The sequence below is a fragment of the Rhinopithecus roxellana genome, chromosome 11 (genome assembly GCF_007565055.1).
Source record: "Rhinopithecus roxellana isolate Shanxi Qingling chromosome 11, ASM756505v1, whole genome shotgun sequence".
NCBI lineage: Eukaryota > Metazoa > Chordata > Mammalia > Primates > Cercopithecidae > Rhinopithecus > Rhinopithecus roxellana.
In genome coordinates, this window is record NC_044559.1 from 108,768,246 (window position 1) to 108,790,368 (window position 22,123).

Below are 22,123 nucleotides of genomic sequence, written 5' to 3' on the forward strand. Positions count from 1 at the left end.
CCTGAAACCTGGATGGACCTGACTCGGGAAGCTCTTCAGAGCACTGGGGTACCTAGGTCCTTCTCCTCCATGTCCCTCTTTTCCAACTCAGATGCCTCCAAGACTATACCTTCTGAGTCAAGGGGTTGAAGGGAGCGTCATCATCTGGGGAGGCCGTCCTGCTGAGACACCTACCCTGGGTGATTTGGGGTGGCCAATATCCCCTTCTCTTTGCGTGTTTCCCCAGGTAGGCTGTTCTTTTCTCCACCACTGCCCCTAACTCTACCCTGCAAAGAGGAGAGGAGGCCTACTTCAGCCTGCACGTCCTCTTGAATAGTTCCATTACCTCAATCTGTTACAGAGCTTTCTAAAAATCTTCTTTATAAGACCAAAAAGAAAAACAGCAACAATAAATGTCTTTGTGTTTTGGTATTTGTGATATGCAGGGCTCCTCTTGCCTGGCTTTGCGGGTGGCTCTGCCCATTGTTATGACAAAACCAGACTTTTGCAGGCATGGGAATCTTCAGAAATATTTTGAGCTGAGAAGTGACACACAGAGCTCAACTTTTTGGTCCCAAATACGGTAGCTTGGAAATGAAGATAGATTGAGTCAAATGTCAGAAGGTGGGTGAGTGTTCTAGAAGTTTCCATGGCTCCATGGCACAGAATCTGCTGCCACTTCTCTCCCTGGGCCCTTCCTCAACACCATGTCATCCTCCTGGCAATCTTAAAACAGTTTCATGAGAGCTGGTTTAAGATGTTGTTACTTTTGAACAATCGTTTTCATTGAATTATTTAAGTGATAATTCTAAATCTTCCCTTTTTTTTTTTTTTTTTTAATAATTGTGTGGAGGAAATGGTCTCTTGGCTGGGCACTATGGCTCACACCTATAATCCCAGCACTTTGGAAGGCCGAGGCAGGTGGATCACTTGAGGTCAGGAGTTCTAAACCAGCCTGGCCAATATGGCAAAACCCCATCTCTACTAAAATATAAAAATATACAAAAGTTGGCCAGACATGGTGGTGCATGCCTGTAGTCCCAGCTACTCAGGAGGCTGAGGCAGGAGAATCGCTTGAACCCGGATGACGGAGGTTGCAGTGAGCCAAGATTGCACCACTGCACTCCAGCCTGGGCAACAGAGTGAGATTGTGTCTAAACAAATAAAAAAGAAAAAGAAAGAAAAACGAAAAAGAAAATGGTCTCTTAAGAAGTGATCACCGCTAGGGTATCATCAACTACATTTTAAAACATAAACTTGGCTGGAGTCTTTGGGGTCATTCAGATGTGTCAAGAGGCTCCGTGTGTTTGTCCTTCTGCCTCATGATTTAAAAACATAATTTAAATCAAAACAAGAAGTCCATACCAAGGTTCAAAACAGAAGGATATCCTGCTTCAAGGTTTCAAACAAAGTTCATGTAAAGCAATGCGGCTGAATCTGTTTTTAAACTGAGTTTCCTCTTTCCTGGGGTCGTCCCTAACTAAATTGAAATAAAGATCCATTCCCTTCTCCCCTCCCCTTTTTCCTTTTGCGTGGTGGCCTTTCTTTCTTCCCATTAGCCTGTGGATTCTTCCCATCGTTGTGTCCCTCCTTCTGACCCATCCTCCCTTTCTTTCTCATAACGGAAAGCGCCTTTCTCTGTGTGGTGGGGATTACGCTTAGCTAACCAGGACCCCTCTTGGAAACTGGGTGGAGTGGAATACCAATCACAATGCAGTGATTAATCATTGTCATTAAACAGAAAGCCATTTTGTCTTAGAAGAAAGTCACATCACGTTTGGAGAGTCAGGCACACCAAAGTCAGGAAATGCAAGATGGATGTGTACTTTCAAATGAACTAAATTGTACAGGTGAACATAGATATACAATATTTATATTATATTAGTTATAATTATAATAGATATATTTACATTCTATATGTTTATATATAAATATTTGTATATATAAATTATGTATATATGTTTATATATAAACATATTTGTATATATGTAATTACATATATATAGATATAAATTTTTTCCTGGCTAAAATTGCTAGTTTCACTTGAAAAATGTATCCTTTACTCATTATCCAATGAACTACTGGTATTAAAATATCAAGAATTCGTATATTTGTATTTTCAATGTTCAGAATTCGCATGGCCTTTTGCATTTAGGGTTTTTTATTTTTTTAACATTTTGAGGTTGTAGGGCATGGTGGCACATGCTTGTAGTCCCAGTTACTTGGGAGGCTGAGGTGGGAGGATCGCTTGAGCCCAGGAGTCCAAGACCAGCCTGGGCAACATAGTGAGAGCCCCATCTCTAAAAAAATATAAATAAATAAAAATAAAAAGTATACATTAAGGAGGCTTTTCAGGAACTGCAATAATAAAATAATAGTAATGAGAATAAAGAAATGCAGTTTGGGTGGGAATCACTCAGACATAACAGGAAGTGTTGCTTGCCAACATTTCGTGGCTAAAGTGGGTGGGGAAGAAGTATTAAAAATACAGCTAACATGCGTGCTTATAATTTTCAGTCTGGCTCAACGAACGCTGAATGCTACAACGTGCCAGCCACTGGGGGTACAATTAGGATGAAAGTCGGCTTCTATGCTGAAAAAGTTTTCATTCCATCGGCAATTGCTACATTCACAGAAACTTTCAGTCAAATGTGCTTTGTTGACATCCAGATATGCATAGTGTTATTGGGGCACCCATGCAGAGGAAGCCAGGGGGAGTCCAGGAAAAAAACTTCCTAGAAGAGATGATGCCTGAGTCCTCTCCTCTCCTTTCTCCTTTCTCCTTTCCTTAGGCAGATTCTCGCTCTGTCACCCAGGCTGGAGTACAATGGTGAGATCTCGACTCACTGCAACCTCTGCCTCCCGGGTTCAAGCGATTCTCCTGCCTCACCCTCCCTAATAGCTAGGATTACAGGCAGCTGCCACCACACCTGACTAATTTTTGTATTTTTAGTAGAGACAGGGTTTTACCGTGTTGGCCAAGCTGGTCTTGAACTCCTGACCTCAGGTGATCCGCCTGCCTCAGCCTCCCCAAGTGCTGGGATTATAGACATGAGCCACTGTGTCCCGCAAACTGAGCCTTGAAGAAAGAATAAGACTTACCCACTTGAAGAGAGATAGAGAAGTGTGATGTGAGCCATGCCTAGCCAAGACCGAGAACCAAACTGCATGTCCTGTACCCAGAACTCCAGGGCTCTCAGTGCAAAACGGCAGTCGGTGTTCATTGGCCATCATGAGAGGGGTCACAAGGAATTGGTAATTAACAATGTTTATCAAAATTTGTGGAATATTGACTTTTCCTGTGAACTAGAGTGATCATTGAAGTTGTTTTGTTTACAAGTAGTGAATTCTTTTTTAAATTCCCACAAGCTAAAATTGTGGATTTATAGAAAGGAGTTGACCTGATTCCCAAGATAAAAATGCAACCAGACCTGGAAAAATATCAGGAACTCCATGCTCGTGTTCTACCACAGATCTTCTACCTCCATCCTGCAAAGCAGTTTCGGGTTCACTCCATGCCCTGCTGACTGTAAATAGCTCTCTAGAAAAACCAACATGGGTCCAGGGAGAGCCAATAAGCACAAACATGGGTCAGAGCATGATCTCCAGGTGGCTGCTGTCCATCGAGAAAAAGGCTGAAAACAGCAAAGTGAGGCCAGGTGCTTTGGGAGGCCAAGGCAGGAGGATCACTTGAGGCCAGGAATTCGAGAGCAGCCTGGTCAACATAGTAAGACCCCGTCTCTAAAAAGAAAAGTAAAAAAAGTATCTGGGTGTGGTGGTGCACATCTGTAGTCCCAGCTACTTGCGGGGCTGAAGTGGGAGATCGCTTGAGCCCAGGAGTTCGAGGCTGCAGTAAGCTATGATTGCACCACTGGTTTCCGACATGGATGACAGAGTGAGGCTCTGTCTCAAAAGAAAGAAAAGAAAAGAAAAGAAAAGGAAAGAAGGAGGGAGGGAGGGAGGAAGGGAAGGGAAAGAAGAAAGGAAGGAAGGAAGAAGGAAGGAAGAGAAAGAAAGAAAAGAAAGAAAGAAAGAAAGAAAGAAAGAAAGAAAGAAAGAAAGAAAGAAAGAAAGAAAGAAAGAAAGAAAAGAGAGCGAGAGAAAGAAAAAAGAGGAAAGAAAGCAGGAGGGAGGGAGGGAGGAAGGACAGAAAGAGGAAGGAAGGAAGGCAGGAAGGAAGGAAGGAAAGAAGGAAGAAGGAGAGGAAGGGAAAGAAGGAAGGAGGGAGGGAGAGGGAGGAAGGAAGAAAGGAAAAGAAGAAAGATAGAAAAAGAGAGAGAGAAAGAAAAAAGGAAAGAAAGCGGGAAGGGAGGTGAGAAAGACGAAGAGGAAGGAGAAGGAGGAAGGAAGAAGGAAGGAAGGAGAAGGGAAGGAAGGAGGGAGGAGGAGGAAAAAAGAAGAAAAAAAAAAAGAAATAAGAAAGAAAAAGAAGGAAGAGGAAGGGAGGAGGGAGGGAGGAGGAACGGGAGGAAGAAGGAAGGAAGGAAGGAAGGAAGGAAGGAAGGAAGGAAGGAAGGAAGGAAGGAAGGAAGGAAGCAGTAAAGTGGAATGATGGAAATTTTGCCCATGCAATGGCTCATTGTAAACATCAGACACTGCAGCACGGGAGCTGGGAGTTCACTGAGAAACCCCGAAGGAACACACAGATGAGTGTGTTTCCAAGGTGGTAGCCAATCAATAGATTGGCACCAGAGGGACAGCAGTCCTTCTTAACCATGTGCCTCATGGCGTCAGTCCACCTCAGTAAACCCTAACCACAGAGCTGACATGGCTTACATGTATGTATTATCTGCTGTGTGAATGAACAAAGAATAAATCACAAAACCAATGTCAGGAGACTCAAACAGATGTGCATGTTTCTTAAGATTAAAGGCAAGACTAAAGACATGGCGAAACCCCATCTCCACTAAAAATACAACAACAACAAAAAATTTAGCCGGGCCTGGTAGCCTGTAATCCCAGCTACTTGGGAGGCTGAGGCAGGAGAATCACTTGAGCCCAGGAGGTGGAGGTTGCAGTGAGCTGAGTTCACGCCACTGCACTCCAACCTGGGCAACAGTGCAAGACTCTGTCTCAAAAAAAAGAAAAAAAATACTAAAGGCAGATGTCAAGAAGACAGAGCATACTTTATGTACAATTGATTATAAAATGCCAGGCACTTTTCTAAGTGCTTAATGCGTACTGATTCATTTAATCCTCCCTATGCTCCTCTGAAGTAGGAACTCTGAATATACTCTTTTTATTCATAGGGAAACTGACGCGCTGAAAGGTTAGGTAACTTCCTTAAGGTTGCTGCACAAAAAGTGGAGCTGTGGCTGGAACCCAGGCAGCCTGGTGCCTGAATTCATGAGACGCCAGCTGCCTGTTCGCTTGGTCTCCACATTCTCCTTTCTCCCCACTCACCCCACAGAGATTGAAAGCATGAGTTTCTCCACAAAAACAATCTAAGCACCAAATAGGTATTTAAATGAACAGGAGACTGAAAAGAAGGTAAGTTGATTTCAAGAGATAAAAACATTAACATGATATTAGGTTGGTGCAAAAGTAATTGCTGTCCTTGCCATTTGAAAAAAGGCAAAAACTACAGTTACTTTTGCACCGACCTAATAGTTTTCAAACTTTTGGGCATTTGGATAGCAGAACATTTCTTCCCCAGTGTCTTCTTTAGAATTCAGTGAATACAGCCGGGCGCGGTGGCTCATTCCTGTAATCCCAACACTTTGGGAGGCCGAGGCGGGCGGATTCTCTGAGGTCAGGAGTTCCAGACCAACCTAGCTGACACAGTGAAACCCTGTCTCTACTAAAAATACAAAAATCAGCCAGGCATGGTGGCATGTGCCTGTAATCCCAGTTACTTGGGAGGCTGAGGCAGGAGAATCGCTTGATCCCGGGAGGCGGTTGCAGTGAGCCAAGGTTGCAACACTGCACTGCAGCCTGCGTAACAAGAATGAAATCCCATCTCAAAAAAAAAAAAAAAAAAAAAAATTCCGTAAATACAACAGAGACAGAACAGCTCTGGTGGAAGCAAGGGACAGGTGTGAGAGCTTCACTGACCCTAGCTCTGCATCAGCTTCCACTTTGGCTCCATGTAGCTTAAAAGACTGAGGGACTCAATTGCAAGTCACATCTCACATCAACCACTGATTGGAAAACTAGGAATACTAGAATCAATTCACCTGTCCTTATTATCTGAGCTGGTATCAAATGCTCAGCGTTTTGAAAAAAAATCAATTCGAGCCATTTGCAACATTTTAATTAGGAGCTCTCCAGCTTGATCATTAAATCTTCTTACAATGAAATGTTTCTGACTCTGTTTTGCATCTCTGTCCATTTGATAGAGTATCAGCGACCTCTCTGAGCACAGGAGAATAGCTGAGAGGAAGGATTAGGATGAAAGAAGGGGAAAAGCAAAGTTAAGGCCTCTGTGGGGGCGGAAAATATTGAGACAGCCTTTGTGTAGAGATTTTGAAGCAAGTTGCGCTCTGACTCTTGAAATGAATGGCTTAGAGAGTGGTTCTCTTGTTTGTTTATTTTCTTTACTTTTCCTCTTCTGGTTCCTCAGAAGGACAGGATATTTAGGATATTTATTCTTCCTCAGTTTGTTTTTTTCCTGAACGTTCTTAAAGCAGTCCAAATTGTCTGTTTGGTGAGGAATCGTCTCCCCTGCTGCGCTATCTGACATGCTGTGTGGAGTACCTAGAGACCAGGTCACCTAACATTTCCAAAATAGTTTTTCCAAAGATGCGTAACCATAGGTCAGAGGTTTTCTTTTGTATTTGAGTAAATCCACACGTCCTCTGCCACCAGCGTTCCTACGGAGATGTTGATTTCTCCTGTCCATTTCAGCTTATGCCTCTGACTTCACTGATGCAGCCAGATCCTGTACCCCTTGGTGTTTCTCTCCAGGGAGCACCCACGATGTGCTTCTTTCCCCCAGGAATACTGGGGAGGGCCAGGGGCTACACCAGAATGTTGTGGAGTCAGGTGAATCTAGGATTGAACTGGACTCATTCACTTACTAGCAGCACCTCTTTGGGAAAGTTTTTTTTTTTTTTTTTTTTTTTTGGACAGTCTCACTCTGTCACCCAGGCTGAAGTGCAGTGGTGCAATCTTGGCTCACTACAACCTCCACCTCCCAGGTTCAAGCGATTCTCCCACCTCAGCTTCCCAAGTAGCTGGAATTGCAGGCACGTGCCACCATACCCGGCTACTTTTTGTATTTTTAGTAGAGATGGGGTTTCACCATGTTGGCCATGCTGGTCTTGAACTCCTGACCTCAAGTGATCCACCCACCTCGGCCTCCCAAAGGCCGGGATTACAGGCGTGGGATTACATGCGTGAGCCACCATGCCCAGCCCTCTTTGTGAAAGTTTCTTAAACTCTTATTGTCTCTGTTTCTTCATTTGCAAATTGGAGATTAAATAATACCTATTCTGGCCAGGCACAGTGGCTCACGCATGTAATCCCAGCACTTTGGGAGGCTGAGGCAGGCAGATTGCTTGAGGCCAGGAGTTCGAGACCAGCCTGACCAACATGGCAAAACCCCGTCTCTACTAAAAATACAAAAATTAGCCCATCATGGTGGTGCACACCTGTAATCCCAGCTACTCGGGAGGGTGAAGTGGGAGAATTGCTTGAACTGGGGAGGTGGAGGTTGCAGTGAGCCGAGATTGTACCACTGCACTCCAGCCTGTGCGACAGAGCAAGACTCTGTCTCTAAAATAAAATAAAATAAAATTTATTCTGAGCTCTACTGAACATTAGCAAAACAGCTAAATCCATTTATATACAGAATCTTCTAGGTCATAGAAAAACCAACTTTTTATATGAAGCTGGCATAACTTTGCTTTAAAAATACACAAAGGTAGCAAAAGAAAATAAAACAATAGACTAGTCTTACTTGTAATATTTTATTTGGGATTGTTCATCTTTCTTCAAACCAGTGACGTTCATTAAAAACACACAAACATCAATCCAAGAGATATAGGATGATTTTGAACCATTAGAAAAATATCATGGTTAGGCCTGGTGGGGAGAGCTCACGGCTCTAATCCCAGTGATTGGGAGGCTGAGGCAGGAGGATCACTGTAGCCCAGTCGCTCAAGACCAGCTTGAGCAAAATAGTGAGACCCAATCTCTACTGAAAAAAAAAAATTAGCCAGGCATGGTGGTACGTGCCTGATCAAGGAAGAGCACTGACTCAGCCAAATAGAGAAAATGAACATCAAAATGCCTGTGGAGGAGACCAACAGTGAGAAGTAGGGGGGTCGTGCCACAAATTTCTGAAGGGCTCAGGAGTAGGTTTTTAGAAGGTGGAGTGAGGAAGGAATGGAATGAAAAGAACAAGGTTGTTGAAAGCCTTTGAGTGGAGAACCTGAACTTCTAAGTTTCCTTCATCATCCCAGTGGGAAATAAAAGGCTTATTTTTCTGGAGTGTGTAAACCAGGGGAGCTCTAGACTCCAGTGTACCAGTGGAGGACTGAGGAATAGCCATTTCCTCAGGGGCTGAGTCAGGGTCGGGGGTTGGGGGAAAGAAGAAAAAGAAATTGGGAGACTGAAGTGGGAGGATTGCTTGGGGCCAGGAGTTCGAGAACAGCCTGGGCAATACAGTGAGACTTCATCTCTATAAAAAATAAAATAAAATAAATAATAATACAAATTTTTTTTTTGAGATGGAGTCTCGTTCGTTAACCCAGGCTGGAGTGCAGTGGCGTGACCTTGGCTCACTGCAACCTCCACCTTCCAAGTTCAAGTGATTCTCCTGCCTCAGCTTCCCGAGTAGCTGGGACTACAGGTATGCACCACCATACCTGGCTCATTTTTGTATTTTTAGTAGAGATGGGGTTTCACCATATTGGTCAGGCTGATCTTGAACTCCTGCTTCAGCCTCCCAAAGTGCTGGGATTACAGGTGTGAGCCACAGCCCCTGGCCATACAATTTTTAAAAAAGAAATTAATCCTGTCTAGCATTTACGGAATGCTAACCATGTGCTGGGTTCTGTTCTAAATGTTCCACGTGCATTAATTCAGTTGATCTTTGTAGAACCCACCAGACAGGAAAAAAGAAAATGTACAAAATTACCAAGACAGTTTTGGGTTTATGGGGTTTTTTGTTTTGTTTTGGTAAAAATGTTGATCTCACTATGTTGCCCAGGCTGGTCTCAAACTCCTGGGCTCAAGCAATCCTCCTGCCTCAGCCTCCCAAAGTGCCTGCCTCTGCAGGCATGAGCCACCACCCTCAGCCTCAAGGCAATTGTTAAAAAGAACTAAAAAGTGGACTTGTCCTACCAAATATTAAAACACACTAAAAAGCTATAATAAGGCCAGGCGTGGTGGCTCACACCTATAATCCTAGCACTTTGGGAGGCCAAGGCAGGAGGATCGCTGGCAGCCAGGAGTTCGAGGGTGCACTCCAGCCTGGGTGACAGAACAGGACACTGTATCTGAAAAAAAAAAAAAGAAAAAAGAAAAAGAAAACAACTGTGAGAATTATAACAATATGATTTGGGTGATGGAAATAGATAAGTTAGATTAATGAACTGGACATGTTAGATTAATTAATGTTTATATAGATGTGTTAGATTAGAAAAATACAGAAACTGACCCTTACATATGAGAATGATAGATATGGAGGGGACGGAGCAAGATGGCCGAATAGGAACAGCTCCAGTCTCCAACTCCCAGCGAGAGCGACACAGAAGACCGGTGATTTCTGCATTTTCAACTGAGGTACTGGGGTCATCTCACTAGGGAGTGCCGGACAATCGGTGCTGGTCAGCTGCTGCAGCCCGACCAGCGAGAGCTGAAGCAGGGCGAGGCATCGCCTCACCTGGGAAGCGCAAGGGGGAAGGGAATCCCTTTTCCTAGCAAGGGGAACTGAGACACACAACACCTGGAAAATCGGGTAACTCCCACCCCAATATTGCGCTTTAAGCAAACGGGCACACCAGAAGAATATATCCCACACCTGGCCGGGAGGGTCCCACGGCCATGGAGCCTCCTTCATTGCTAACACAGCAGTCTGCGATCTAACCGCAAGGCAGCAGCGAGGCTGGTGGGGGGGCGCCCGCCATTGCTGAGGCTTAAGTAGGTAAACAAAGCCGCTGGGAAGCTCGAACTGGGTGGAGCTCACAGCAGCTCAAGGAAACCTGCCTGTCTCTGTAGACTCCACCTCTGGGGACAGGGCACAGCTAAAAAAAAAACAACAACAACAAAAAGGCAGCAGAACCTCTGCAGACGCAAACATCTCTGTCTGACAGCTTTGAAGAGAGCAGTGGATCTCCCAACACGGTGGTTGAGATCTGAGAACGGACAGACTGCCTGCTCAAGTGGGTCCCTGAACCCTGAGTAGCCCAACTGGGAGACATCCCCCACTAGGGGCAGTCTGACACCCCACACCTCACAGGGTGGAGTACACCCCTGAGAGGAAGCTTCCAAAGTAAGAATCAGACAGGTACACTTGCTGTTCAGCAGTATTCTATCTTCTGCAACCTCTGCTGCTGATACCCAGGCAAACAGGGTCTGGAGTGGACCTCAAGCAATCTCCAACAGACCTACAGCTGAGGGTCCTGACTGTCAGAAGGAAAACTATCAAACAGGAAGGACACCTATACCAAAACCCCATCAGTACGTCACCATCATCAAAGACCAGAGACAGATAAAACCACAAAGATGGGGAAAAAGCAGGGCAGAAAAGCTGGAAATTCAAAAAATAAGAGCGCATCTCCCCCTGCAAAAGAGCACAGCCCATCGCCAGCAACGGATCAAAGCTGGTCAGAGAATGACTTTGACGAAATGAGAGAAGAAGGCTTCAGTCCATCAAACTTCTCAGAGCTAAAGGAGGAATTACGTACCCAGCGCAAAGAAACTAAAAATCTTGAAAAAAGAGTGGAAGAATTGACAGCTAGACTAATTAATGCAGAGAAGGTCATACACGAAATGACAGAGAAGAAAACCGTGACACGACAAATACGTGACAAATGAACAAGCTTCAGTAACCGACTCGATCAACTGGAAGAAAGTATCAGTGATTGAGGATCAAATGAATGAAATGAAGTGAGAAGAGAAACCAAAAGAAAAAAGAAGAAAAAGAAATGAACAAAGCCTGCAAGAAGTATGGGATTATGTAAAAAGACCAAATCTACGTCTGATTGGGGTGCCTGAAAGTAAGGGGGAAAATGGAACCAAGTTGGAAAACGCTCTTCAGGATATCATCCAGGAGAACTTCCCCAACCTAGTAGGGCAGGCCAACATTCAAATTCAGGAAATACAGAGAGCACCACAAAGTTACTCCTCGAGAAGAGCAACTCCAAGACACATAATTGCCAGATTCACCAAAGTTGAAATGAAGGAAAAAATGTTAAGGGCAGCCAGAGAGAAAGGTCGGGTTACCCACAAAGGGAAGCCCATCAGACTAACAGCAGATCTCTCGGCAGAAACTCTACAAGCCAGAAGAGAGTGGGGGCCAATATTCAACGTTCTTAAAGAAAAGAATTTTAAACCCAGAATTTCATATCCAGCCAAACCAAGTTTCATAAGTGAAGGAGAAATAAAATCCTTTACAGATAAGCAAATGCTTAGAGATTTTGTCACCACCAGGCCTGCCTTACAAGAGACCCTGAAGGAAGCCCTAAACATGGAAAGGAACAACCGGTACCAGCCATTGCAAAAACATGCCAAAATGTAAAGACCATCGAGGCTAGGAAGAAACTGCATCAACTAACGAGCAAAATAACCAGTTAATATCATAATGGCAGGATCAAGTTCACACATAACAATATTAACCTTAAATGTAAATGGACTAAATGCTCCAATGAAAAGACACAGACTGGCAAACTGGATAAAGAGTCAAGACCCATCAGTCTGCTGTATTCAGGAGACCCATCTCATATGCAGAGACATACATAGGCTCAAAATAAAGGGATGGAGGAAGATCTACCAAGCAAATGGAGAACAAAAAAAAGCAGGGGTTGCAATCCTAATCTCTGAAAAAACAGACTGTAAACCATCAAAGATCAAAAGAGACAAAGAAGGCCATTACATAATGGTAAAGGGATCAATTCAACAGGAAGACCTAACTATCCTAAATATATATGCACCCAATACAGGAGCACCCAGATTCATTAAGCAAGTCCTTAGAGACTTACAAAGAGACTTGGACTCCCATACAATAATAATGGGAGACTTCAACACTCCACTGTCAACATTAGACAGATCAACGAGACAGAAAGTTAACAAGGATATCCAGGAATTGAACTCATCTCTGCACCAAGCAGACCTAATAGACATCTATAGAACTCTCCACCCCAAATCAACAGAATATACATTCTTCTCAGCACCACATCGCACTTATTCCAAAATTGACCACATAATTGGAAGTAAAGCACTCCTCAGCAAATGTATAAGAACAGAAATTATAACAAACTGTCTCTCAGACCACAGTGCAATCAAACTAGAACTCAGGACTAAGAAACTCAATCAAAACCACTCCACTACATGGAAACTGAACAACCTGCTCCTGAATGACTACTGGGTACATAACGAAATGAAAGCAGAAATAAAGATGTTCTTGGAAACCAATGAGAACAAAGATACAACATACCAGAATCTCTGGGACACATTTAAAGCAGTGTGTAGAGGGAAATTTATAGCACTAAATGCCCACAGGAGAAAGCAGGAAAGATCTAAAATTGACACTCTAACATCACAATTAAAAGAACTAGAGAGGCAAGAGCAAACACATTCAAAAGCTAGCAGAAGGCAAGAAATAACTAAGATCAGAGCAGAACTGAAGGAGATAGAGACACAAAAACCCTCCAAAAAATCAATGAATCCAGGAGTTGGTTTTCTGAAAAGATCAACAAAATTGACAGACCACTAGCAAGACTAATAAAGAAGAAAAGAGAGAGGAATCAAATAGACGCAATAAAAAATGATAAAGGGGATATCATCACCGACCCCACAGAAATACAAACTACCATCAGAGAATACTATAAACACCTCTACGCAAATCAACTAGAAAATCTAGAAGAAATGGATAATTTCCTGGACACTTACACTCTCCCAAGACTAAACCAGGAAGAAGTTGAATCCCTGAATAGACCAATAGCAGGCTATGAAATTGAGGCAATAATTAATAGCCTACCCACCAAAAAAAGTCCAGGACCAGATGGATTCACAGCTGAATTCTACCAGAGGTACAAGGAGGAGCTGGTACCACTCCTTCTGAAACTATTCCAATCAATAGAGAAAGAGGGAATCCTCCCTAACTCATTTTATGAGGCCAACATCATCCTGATACCAAAGCCTGGCAGAGACACAACAAAAAAAGAGAATTTTAGACCAATATCCCTGATGAACATCAATGCAAAAATCCTCAATAAAATACTGGCAAACCGGATTCAGCAGCACATCAAAAAGCTTATCCATCATGATCAAGTGGGCTTCATCCCTGGGATGCAAGGCTGGTTCAACATTCACAAATCAATCAACGTAATCCAGCATATAAACAGAACCAAAGACAAGAACCACATGATTATCTCAATAGATGCAGAAACGGCTTTTGACAAAATTCAACAGCCCTTCATGCTAAAAACGCTCAATAAATTCGGTATTGATGGAACGTACCTCAAAATAATAAGAGCTATTTATGACAAACCCACAGCTAATATCATACTGAATGGGCAAAAACTGGAAAAATTCCCTTTGAAAACTGGCACAAGACAGGGATGCCCTCTCTCACCACTCCTATTCAACATAGTGTTGGAAGTTCTGGCTAGGGCAATCAGGCAAGAGAAAGAAATCAAGGGTATCCAGTTAGGAAAAGAAGAAGTCAAATTGTCCCTGTTTGCAGATGACATGATTGTATATTTAGAAAACCCCATCGTCTCAGCTCAAAAGCTCCTTAAGCTGATAAGCAACTTCAGCAAAGTCTCAGGATACAAAATTAATGTGCAAAAATCACAAGCATTCTTATACACCAGTAACAGACAACCAGAGAGCCAAATCAGGAATGAACTTCCATTCACAATTGCTTCAAAGAGAATAAAATACCTAGGAATCCAACTTACACGGGATGTCAAGGACCTCTTCAAGGAGAACTACAAACCACTGCTCAGTGAAATCAAAGAGGACACAAACAAATGGAAGAACATACCATGCTCATGGATAGGAAGAATCAATATCGTGAAAATGGCCATACTCCCCAAGGTTATTTATAGATTCAATGCCATCCCCATCAAGCTACCAATGACTTTCTTCACAGAATTGGAAAAAACTGCTTTAAAGTTCATATGGAACCAAAAAAGAGCCCACATTGCCAAGACAATCCTAAGTCAAAAGGACAAAGCTGGAGGCGTCACGCTACCTGACTTCAAACTATACTACAAGGCTACAATAACCAAAACAGCATGGTACTGGTACCAAAACAGAGATATAGACCAATGGAACAGAACAGAGTCCTCAGAAATAATACCACACATCTACAGCCATCTGATCTTTGACAAACCTGAGAGAAACAAGAAATGGGGAAAGGATTCCCTATTTAATAAATGGTGCTGGGAAAATTGGCTAGCCATAAGTAGAAAGCTGAAACTGGATCCTTTCCTTACTCCTTATACGAAGATTAATTCAAGGTGGATTAGAGACTTAAATGTTAGACCTAATACCATAAAAACCCTAGAAGAAAATCTAGGTAGTACCATTCAGGACATAGGCATGGGCAAGGACTTCATGTCTAAAACGCCAAAAGCAACAGCTGCAAAAGCCAAAATTGACAAATGGGATCTAATTAAACTAAAGAGCTTCTGCACAGCAAAAGAAACTACCACCAGAGTGAACAGGCAACCTACAGAATGGGAGAAAATTTTTGCAATCTACTCATCTGACAAAGGGCTAATATCCAGAATCTACAAAGAACTCAAACAAATATACAAGAAAAAAACAAACAACCCCATCAAAAAGTGGACAAAGGATATGAACAGACATTTCTCAAAAGAAGACATTCATACAGCCAACAGACACATGAAAAAATGCTCATCATCACTCGCCATCAGAGAAATGCAAATCAAAACCACAATGAGATACCATCTCACACCAGTTAGAATGGCAATCATTAAAAAGTCAGGAAACAACAGGTGTTGGAGAGGATGTGGAGAAATAGGAACACTTCTACACTGTTGGTGGGATTGTAAACTAGTTCAACCATTATGGAAAACAGTATGGCAATTCCTCAAGGATCTAGAACTAGATGTACCATATGACCCAACCATCCCACTACTGGGTATATACCCAAAGGATTATAAATTATTCTACTACAAAGACACATGCACACGTATGTTTATTGCGGCACTATTCACAATAGCAAAGACTTGGAATCAACCCAAATGTCCATCTGTGACAGACTGGATTAAGAAAATGTGGCACATATACACCATGGAATACTATGCAGCCATAAAAAAGGATGAGTTTGCGTCCTTTGTAGGGACATGGATGCAGCTGGAAACCATCATTCTTAGCAAACTATCACAAGAAGAGAAAACCAAACACCGCATGTTCTCACTCATAGGTGGGAACTGAACAATGAGATCACTTGGACTCGGGAAGGGGAACATCACACACTGGGGCCTATCATGGGGAGGGGGGAGGGGGGAGGGATTGCATTGGGAGTTATACATGATATAAATGATGAATTGATGGGTGCTGACGAGTTGATGGGTGCAGCACACCAACATGGCACAAGTATACATATGTAAGAAACCTGCACGTTATGCACATGTACCCTAGAACTTAAAGTATAATAAAAAAAAAAAGAGAGAGAGAATGATAGATATGATCAAAATGATGTTTCAAACCAGTAGGGAAAAATAATAATTCAATAAATCATATTGTAACAATTGACAATATACCCACTTGGAAGATATAAATTCCAGATGAATTAAGGACAAATCTAATATTAAAAACATGTATATACATGAATGGACTGAGAACATTATGCTGAGTGAAATAAGCCAGGCACCGAGTGATAAATACCATATAACTACATTTATATGTGTAAAAAAAAAAGTTGAACTCACAGAAGTAGAGAATAGAATGGTGCTTACCAGAGGCTGGGGGCAGCAGGTGAGAATGGGGAAAAGGGAGAGGTTGGTCAGTGGATGCAAAGTTACAGATAGATAGGAGGAATAAGTTCTGGTGTTCTGTTGCACAGCACAGAGACTATAATTAATATATATTTCAAAATAGCTAAAAGAGGATTTTAAATGTTCTCAACACAAGAAATGATAAATATTTGAAGTGATGGATATCGTAATTAGCCTTATCTGATCATTCCACAATGCAGAAATATATCGTAACATCACATTGTACCTCATAAATATTGTATTAGTCCATTCTCATGCTGCTAATAACAACACATACCCGAGACTCGTTAATTTATAGAGGAAAGAGGCTTAATTGATTCACAGTTCCACAGGGCTAGGAAAGCCTCAGGAAACCTACAATCATGGCGGAAGGAGAAGCAAACATGCCCTTCTTCACATGATGGCAGGAAGGAGAAGTGCAGAACGAAGCGGGGGAAATGCCTCCTAATAAAACCATCAGATCTCGTGAGAACTCACTCATTGTCATGAGAACAGCATGAAGGTAACTGCCGCCATGACTCATTTACCTCCCGCTGGGTCCCTCCCCATGACACGTAGGGATTATGAGAACTACAGTTCAAGATGAGATCTGGGTGGAGACACAGCCTAATCATATCAAATATATACAGTAATTGTTGGTCAATTAAAAATTTAAAAAAAAAAAATTTTTATACACTTGGAAGAAGTAAGAAATTTTTAAGTAACACTTGCTTGGCAACATACTCTATGACTTTTAGCACATTATTTAGTTATCTGATTTTTTTGGTTTTTGGTTTCAATCAATAGAATGAAGATGAAAATGTAGAATTATTGTGAAATTTACTCTGATCTGACAGACTATAAATCTCACTGGTTACATTAAACTTTGTGGTTTAGTAATTGTATTCAATTCTGTATAACCCACTCCCCTGGAAGTACCAAAATTTTATTCTCCCTGCTGCTATTAACATATTTAAGTCTAACATGCAGAAATTCTTCCTATATTAATTCCTCTATTTCAGCACCTCTAGCAGTGACAAGAAAATTTTCTCCTTTGACATTTTTGACAAGTCAAAAAAACCACTATCATGACTACTTGTGAATATCTGATGATAAATGTACAAAAACAACGAAACATCTGTAAATTCTGAATATCCTTTCATATTTCTCCTTTTGATATCAGTTCCCATAAGAATAAAATAACTGGGTTTATCTAACTTAGTGGGCCACTTTTAGGGTGAGCTAGTGTGTGAAGCCTCTCTCCTTGTCTGCCTGTGCTCCCTCCAACCATCCATGGTAAGGAGTGAATGCTTTACCACGCAGAAGTAAAAATACATTTGGCTAGGCGTGGTGGTGCACACCTGTAGTCCCAGCTACTTGAGAGGCTAAAGCAGTAGGATCACTTGAGCCCAGGAGTTTCAGGCAGCAGTGAACTATGATTGCAACACTGCTCTCCAGCCTAAGTGACAGAGTGAGACCCTGTCTCTTAAAAAAAATTTAAAAAGTAAAAAATTTTAAGGTCTTTTTTTTTTCATTTGAGCAGCAAGGTAAAAAGACAAAAGGTGTTTTTCATTGGCAAATCTGTCCTACTGGTTGGTGGTTTGGCTGCTTTTTCCCTTCCCAGATGACCAACTCCATAACAAAGTAACTGTACCTCTAGGTGAGAGAATCCGATTCAAACCAGCCCAAGAAAATTCCTAAGGGAATTGGCTTGAGTAGCTGGAAAGTCTGAGGTTGGATATAGCTTCAGGCCCAGTTGGTTGGCCTGCACTGTGAAGGCCTGGCCCTACCTGAACCGTGCAGAATGGACTCCCCCCAGGAAGAGGGAGGTCCTCTTTGCTAGGATAAAAGAGGAAGATGCTGAGCTAGCAAAAGTGACAGCTGTCCACAGCAGTAACTAAAGACGTTTCCTGGTTCAGCATGTAGCACATATGGTGCCTAGATTGTCTTTTTCTCCCCAAGGTTATTGTTAGAATCAAGGGATTGCAACATCACAGCATTCTTGCTTGGTCATGAAACAGACTGCCTGAATATATTGGCTTTGCTTCCTTTAATGTGGGTCTGTCATGAGGCTGGGAGACAAGTGGCTGGTTCTGTTTCTTGTTTTGCCTCTGTGTCATTCTATTATGATGGTCACTATGTAACAATCCATCTTGTTTGTTTGTTTTGTGAGGTTTCATTAGGCAGGATAATATACCATACATAAACATGATGAAAGTAAATGATCATAAACTCTAACATGATTTCAATAAAAAGTCTTCTAAATATGGTTCTAAGGCCAGCCATGGTGATTCCTCTCTATAATCCCAGCACTTTGGGAGGCCAAGACAGGAGAATCACTTGGGCTCAAGAGTTCAAGAACAGCCTGGACAACATACCAAGACCTTTTCTCTACTAAAAATAAAAATAAATTAAGAAAAAAAATTAGCCAGGCACTGTGGTATGTGCCTGTCTGTAGTCTCAGCTACTTGGGAAGCCGAGATGGGAGGATTGCTTGAGCCTGGGAGATTGAGGATGCAATGAGCTGTGATCATGCCACTGCACTCCAGCTTGGGCAAAACTGAGACCCTGCCTCAAAAAAAAAAAAAAATATATATATATATACACACACACATATATACACACACACACACATATATACACACACACATACACACACACACACACGTGCATATATATTTTGTATATATGTATTTTGTATACATATTTTGTATATTATATATATTTTGTGTATATATATATACACACACATATAGTTCTGAGTGTCACATTCTTAGGACTGCAGAAATTGTCTGAGGCCTCATCATTCATGTCAGAAGGTCTACGTACAGTACTTCTTGATTCATGGCCTGTTAGAATTGCTCTGGATGTCAGATGAGGGGCCGGATCTCCGATGGTGGGGAGTAGAGGAGGCCTCCAGTCTCTTAGGAAACCAGAACCTGACTGTTCTCCACTGCAGATCTTTAATCAGGGCTTGGTGGCAAAGCTGACACATACTCGGTCCACCCCTAGGTAGGCGAAGCACAGGAGTATGACTGTCTTCTCCAGTTCTCTCTGCTCCAGGATAGGCTCAGGCACCTTCCAGAGTGTTTTGCTTCATGTTAGATTTGTCTGTCCTCTCTCCACTCTCCCATTCCCCCTGCACACCCACCCTCTCCCCACCAGCCATTAGAAAGCTTTGTCTCAAGGGCAGTAGCAGGAGCGTGGCTCTTGGTAACCACAGGCAACCATGAATCCCTATTAGCTATTTGTGCTATATTTGTAAGGCACATTCCGGCCACTAACTGGGTAGACAGGAAAATGTGCTTTAAAGGTTTTCTTGTGTGGTAAAATTGTCTCCCTTTTTTTTCTCCTTTTTTGCAGAATGACCAGTCCATGGGTGAGATGCAGATAATCGGAGGCGATGATCTTTCAACACTGGCTGGAAAGGTTTGTTAATGTAACTGTGCTCAGACTGCATTGATGTCTAGGGGCATCGGTGACCTGCATTTCAGGTCAGCACTCACAGGACATTTCAGACACTCTCCCGGGTTTTCCAATTCATACAAATGGCTGTGTGAATCCTTTTAATGATCTCCCCTTTCTAAAACACTCTTTTTAGAATGCTTCCAAGACACCATGCAGACCAAATCTTTCTTCTCCAAGCTTCCTTCCAATCTTATTTCAGACAGCAAAACCCCTTTGCCCACCTTGTTCTAATCCTTTTCTACTCATCTTTCCAGGCACCTTCTGAAAAGGAAGCTTTCCCTTTATTTATTCATCTGCCTTTTTTTTCTCATTCATCCTCCGCACCTAGGCTCTTCAGTAAGACATTTACACAGGTTCATTGACATGTACAAAATCTTGGGAGGGACGAGAAAAGGACCTCTTCAGAGCGCATTTTCAGCACTTTGCCTTTTTTTCTATTAAAAAGAATGTAAACTATTAGATAATAGGAAGAACACCTCCAGTTTTAACTTGGAGTTCCAAATCTGCCAGTGCTTAATAATGAAGTGAAAAGACTGTTTAGATTCTGACATAAATACATAAACTGGAAAGAAGGGTTATTTCCTAACGAAAAGGATGTTCGTGGAATGTTACTTGAAATGCAGGTTTGCACTGAATAAAAGCAATCCGGAATTTGTTTTTGTTCAGCCGTACTGACCTAGCTTGTATCCCTTATCCCTGAACAGCTTGGCTTTCTAAGTAAAATGGATTAGTCTATTACACAAGCTTAATCTCTCATACTTGTGGTTGTTATTGTTATGCAATGCCTGGGTAGGAAAAAAATAGCAGCCACATTTAATAAAAATATGTGTAATAATCTTAGGATCACTATAGAGCCACAAGGACTTTTTTTTTAGACAGAGTCTCACTCTGTCCCTAGGTTGGAGTGCAGTGGCATGATCTCAGCTCACTGCAACCTCCACCTCCTGGTTTCAAATGATTCCCCTGCCTCAGCCTCCCAAGTAGCTGGGATTACAGGCACCTGCCACCATGCCCGGGTAATTTTTGTATTTTTAGTAGAGATGGGGTTTCACCACATTGGACAGGCTGGTCTCAAACTCCTGACCTCAAGTGATCCACCTGCTTTGGCCGCCCAAAGTGGAGCCACAAGGACTCTGACTAAAAATCAGCATACTTCCCTCTACTCTGAAGACAGCATAGTAGATCTATGTGTTAAATGGCTATCCGGCAGTAAATTGTGTTCCATAAAAATTGGAATTAACCTGTTGATGTTAATGCATCACTAAGCCACCATTTGATGTTACTGTTACATTGGTACCGGAAACAACATCCTAGAAAGCTAAAATACTAAAAGTAATTTCCAGAAATTCATAAGTTTTAACGACCCTGGAGTGGTCTTTAACACGTCATTTTAGGATTTTATTGTAGGACATTGCCTTACAGGTTTACTTACACAAAAGAAATTGTTAACCTTGTGCTTTTGCTGTGGAGTCTGTCAAAGTGACAACTCTAAGATTTCTAAATGAATGCCAAGAAGAAATTTGCACATAGACGGCGGGGCATAGTGGCTCATGCCTGTAATCCCAGCACTCTCAGAGGCCGAGGTGGGCAGTTCATTTGAGGTCTGGAGTTTGAGACCTGCCAGGCCGAAATAGCAAAACCCTGTCTCTCCTAAAAATACGAAAATGGAAAATGAGCCAGGTATGGTGGTGCACACCTGTAATCCCAGCTACTCAGGAGGCTGAGGAGGAGGATCACTTAAGCCCAAGAGTTAAGGCTGCAGTGAGCTATGATCGCACCAGTGCACTCCAGCCTGGGCGACAGAACAAGACTCTGTCCCTTAAAAAATAATTATAATAATCTCTATATCCATACCTTGTTTCCACTAGAGTCCTTTCCACAAGTTGCAATGTTTACCTTAGGGCTTTTTATTTGCCTGTCTGCCCCACCAGGAAGTCAGCATGCAGTGGGCAGAGACCATACCTGGTCCATAACAAATTGGAATAAATATTTGGTGACTGAACAAGTGGATGGTCCTCTTATGTGGAAATTAGAAAGAAGTCTTCGATTAATTTGGGGGAAGAGAGGACAGGGCAGAGGGAAATGGTAAATAAACCCACCTGGTCACACCCAAGACACACCCACCAGCTGGTTAAGTTGAGAGGCAGAGAGAAAGGTGCTGAGTGAGGGAAGGGCGCCCTCTTTGTTGAGGCAGGAGGGCTTCCTCACAGGAGACTTAAGGGGGACTGAGGAAGTGAATGCAACACAGCTGAGGTGGAACAGTGAAAAAAATTTCACTTAGCATTTAAAATTTCCTTTTCCTTAAAAAAGATAAAGGCCTTCCAATGTGTCTTGGCATAACACCAAATAACCACCAGAAGTAGCCAGAGCCCAGTTTGAACATCACAGTCGTAAGCATTTCAGAAAGTATTTCTGGCATGAGTCAATGGATCATGTAGGTAGAGGCAACATATTGTTTGTGGAGTTTTTCAGCTATAGGGGAACTATTAAAATCCATTTGTTCCTATTCGATAGGTAATAAAAATCATTAGTTGTCACTGCGCTTGGGAAACTTAAAT

The 22,123-nt window shown here is 42.3% G+C and overlaps 1 protein-coding gene across 4 annotated transcripts in view; it reads left to right on the forward strand.

The window, feature by feature from the left end:
* Positions 1-22,123, forward strand: part of PRTFDC1 (phosphoribosyl transferase domain containing 1) — a 114,274-nt gene that overhangs the window by 72,113 nt on the left and 20,038 nt on the right. For all 4 annotated transcript variants that reach the window (XR_004060144.1, XM_010356250.2, XM_010356251.2 and 1 more), the window contains one exon: positions 19,461-19,526. Coding sequence is in view for 3 of the 4 variants with exons in the window: in XM_010356250.2 (XP_010354552.2) it covers positions 19,461-19,526 (66 nt within the window). In the remaining variant the exon portion in view is untranslated. The remainder of the gene's footprint in view (positions 1-19,460; positions 19,527-22,123) is intronic.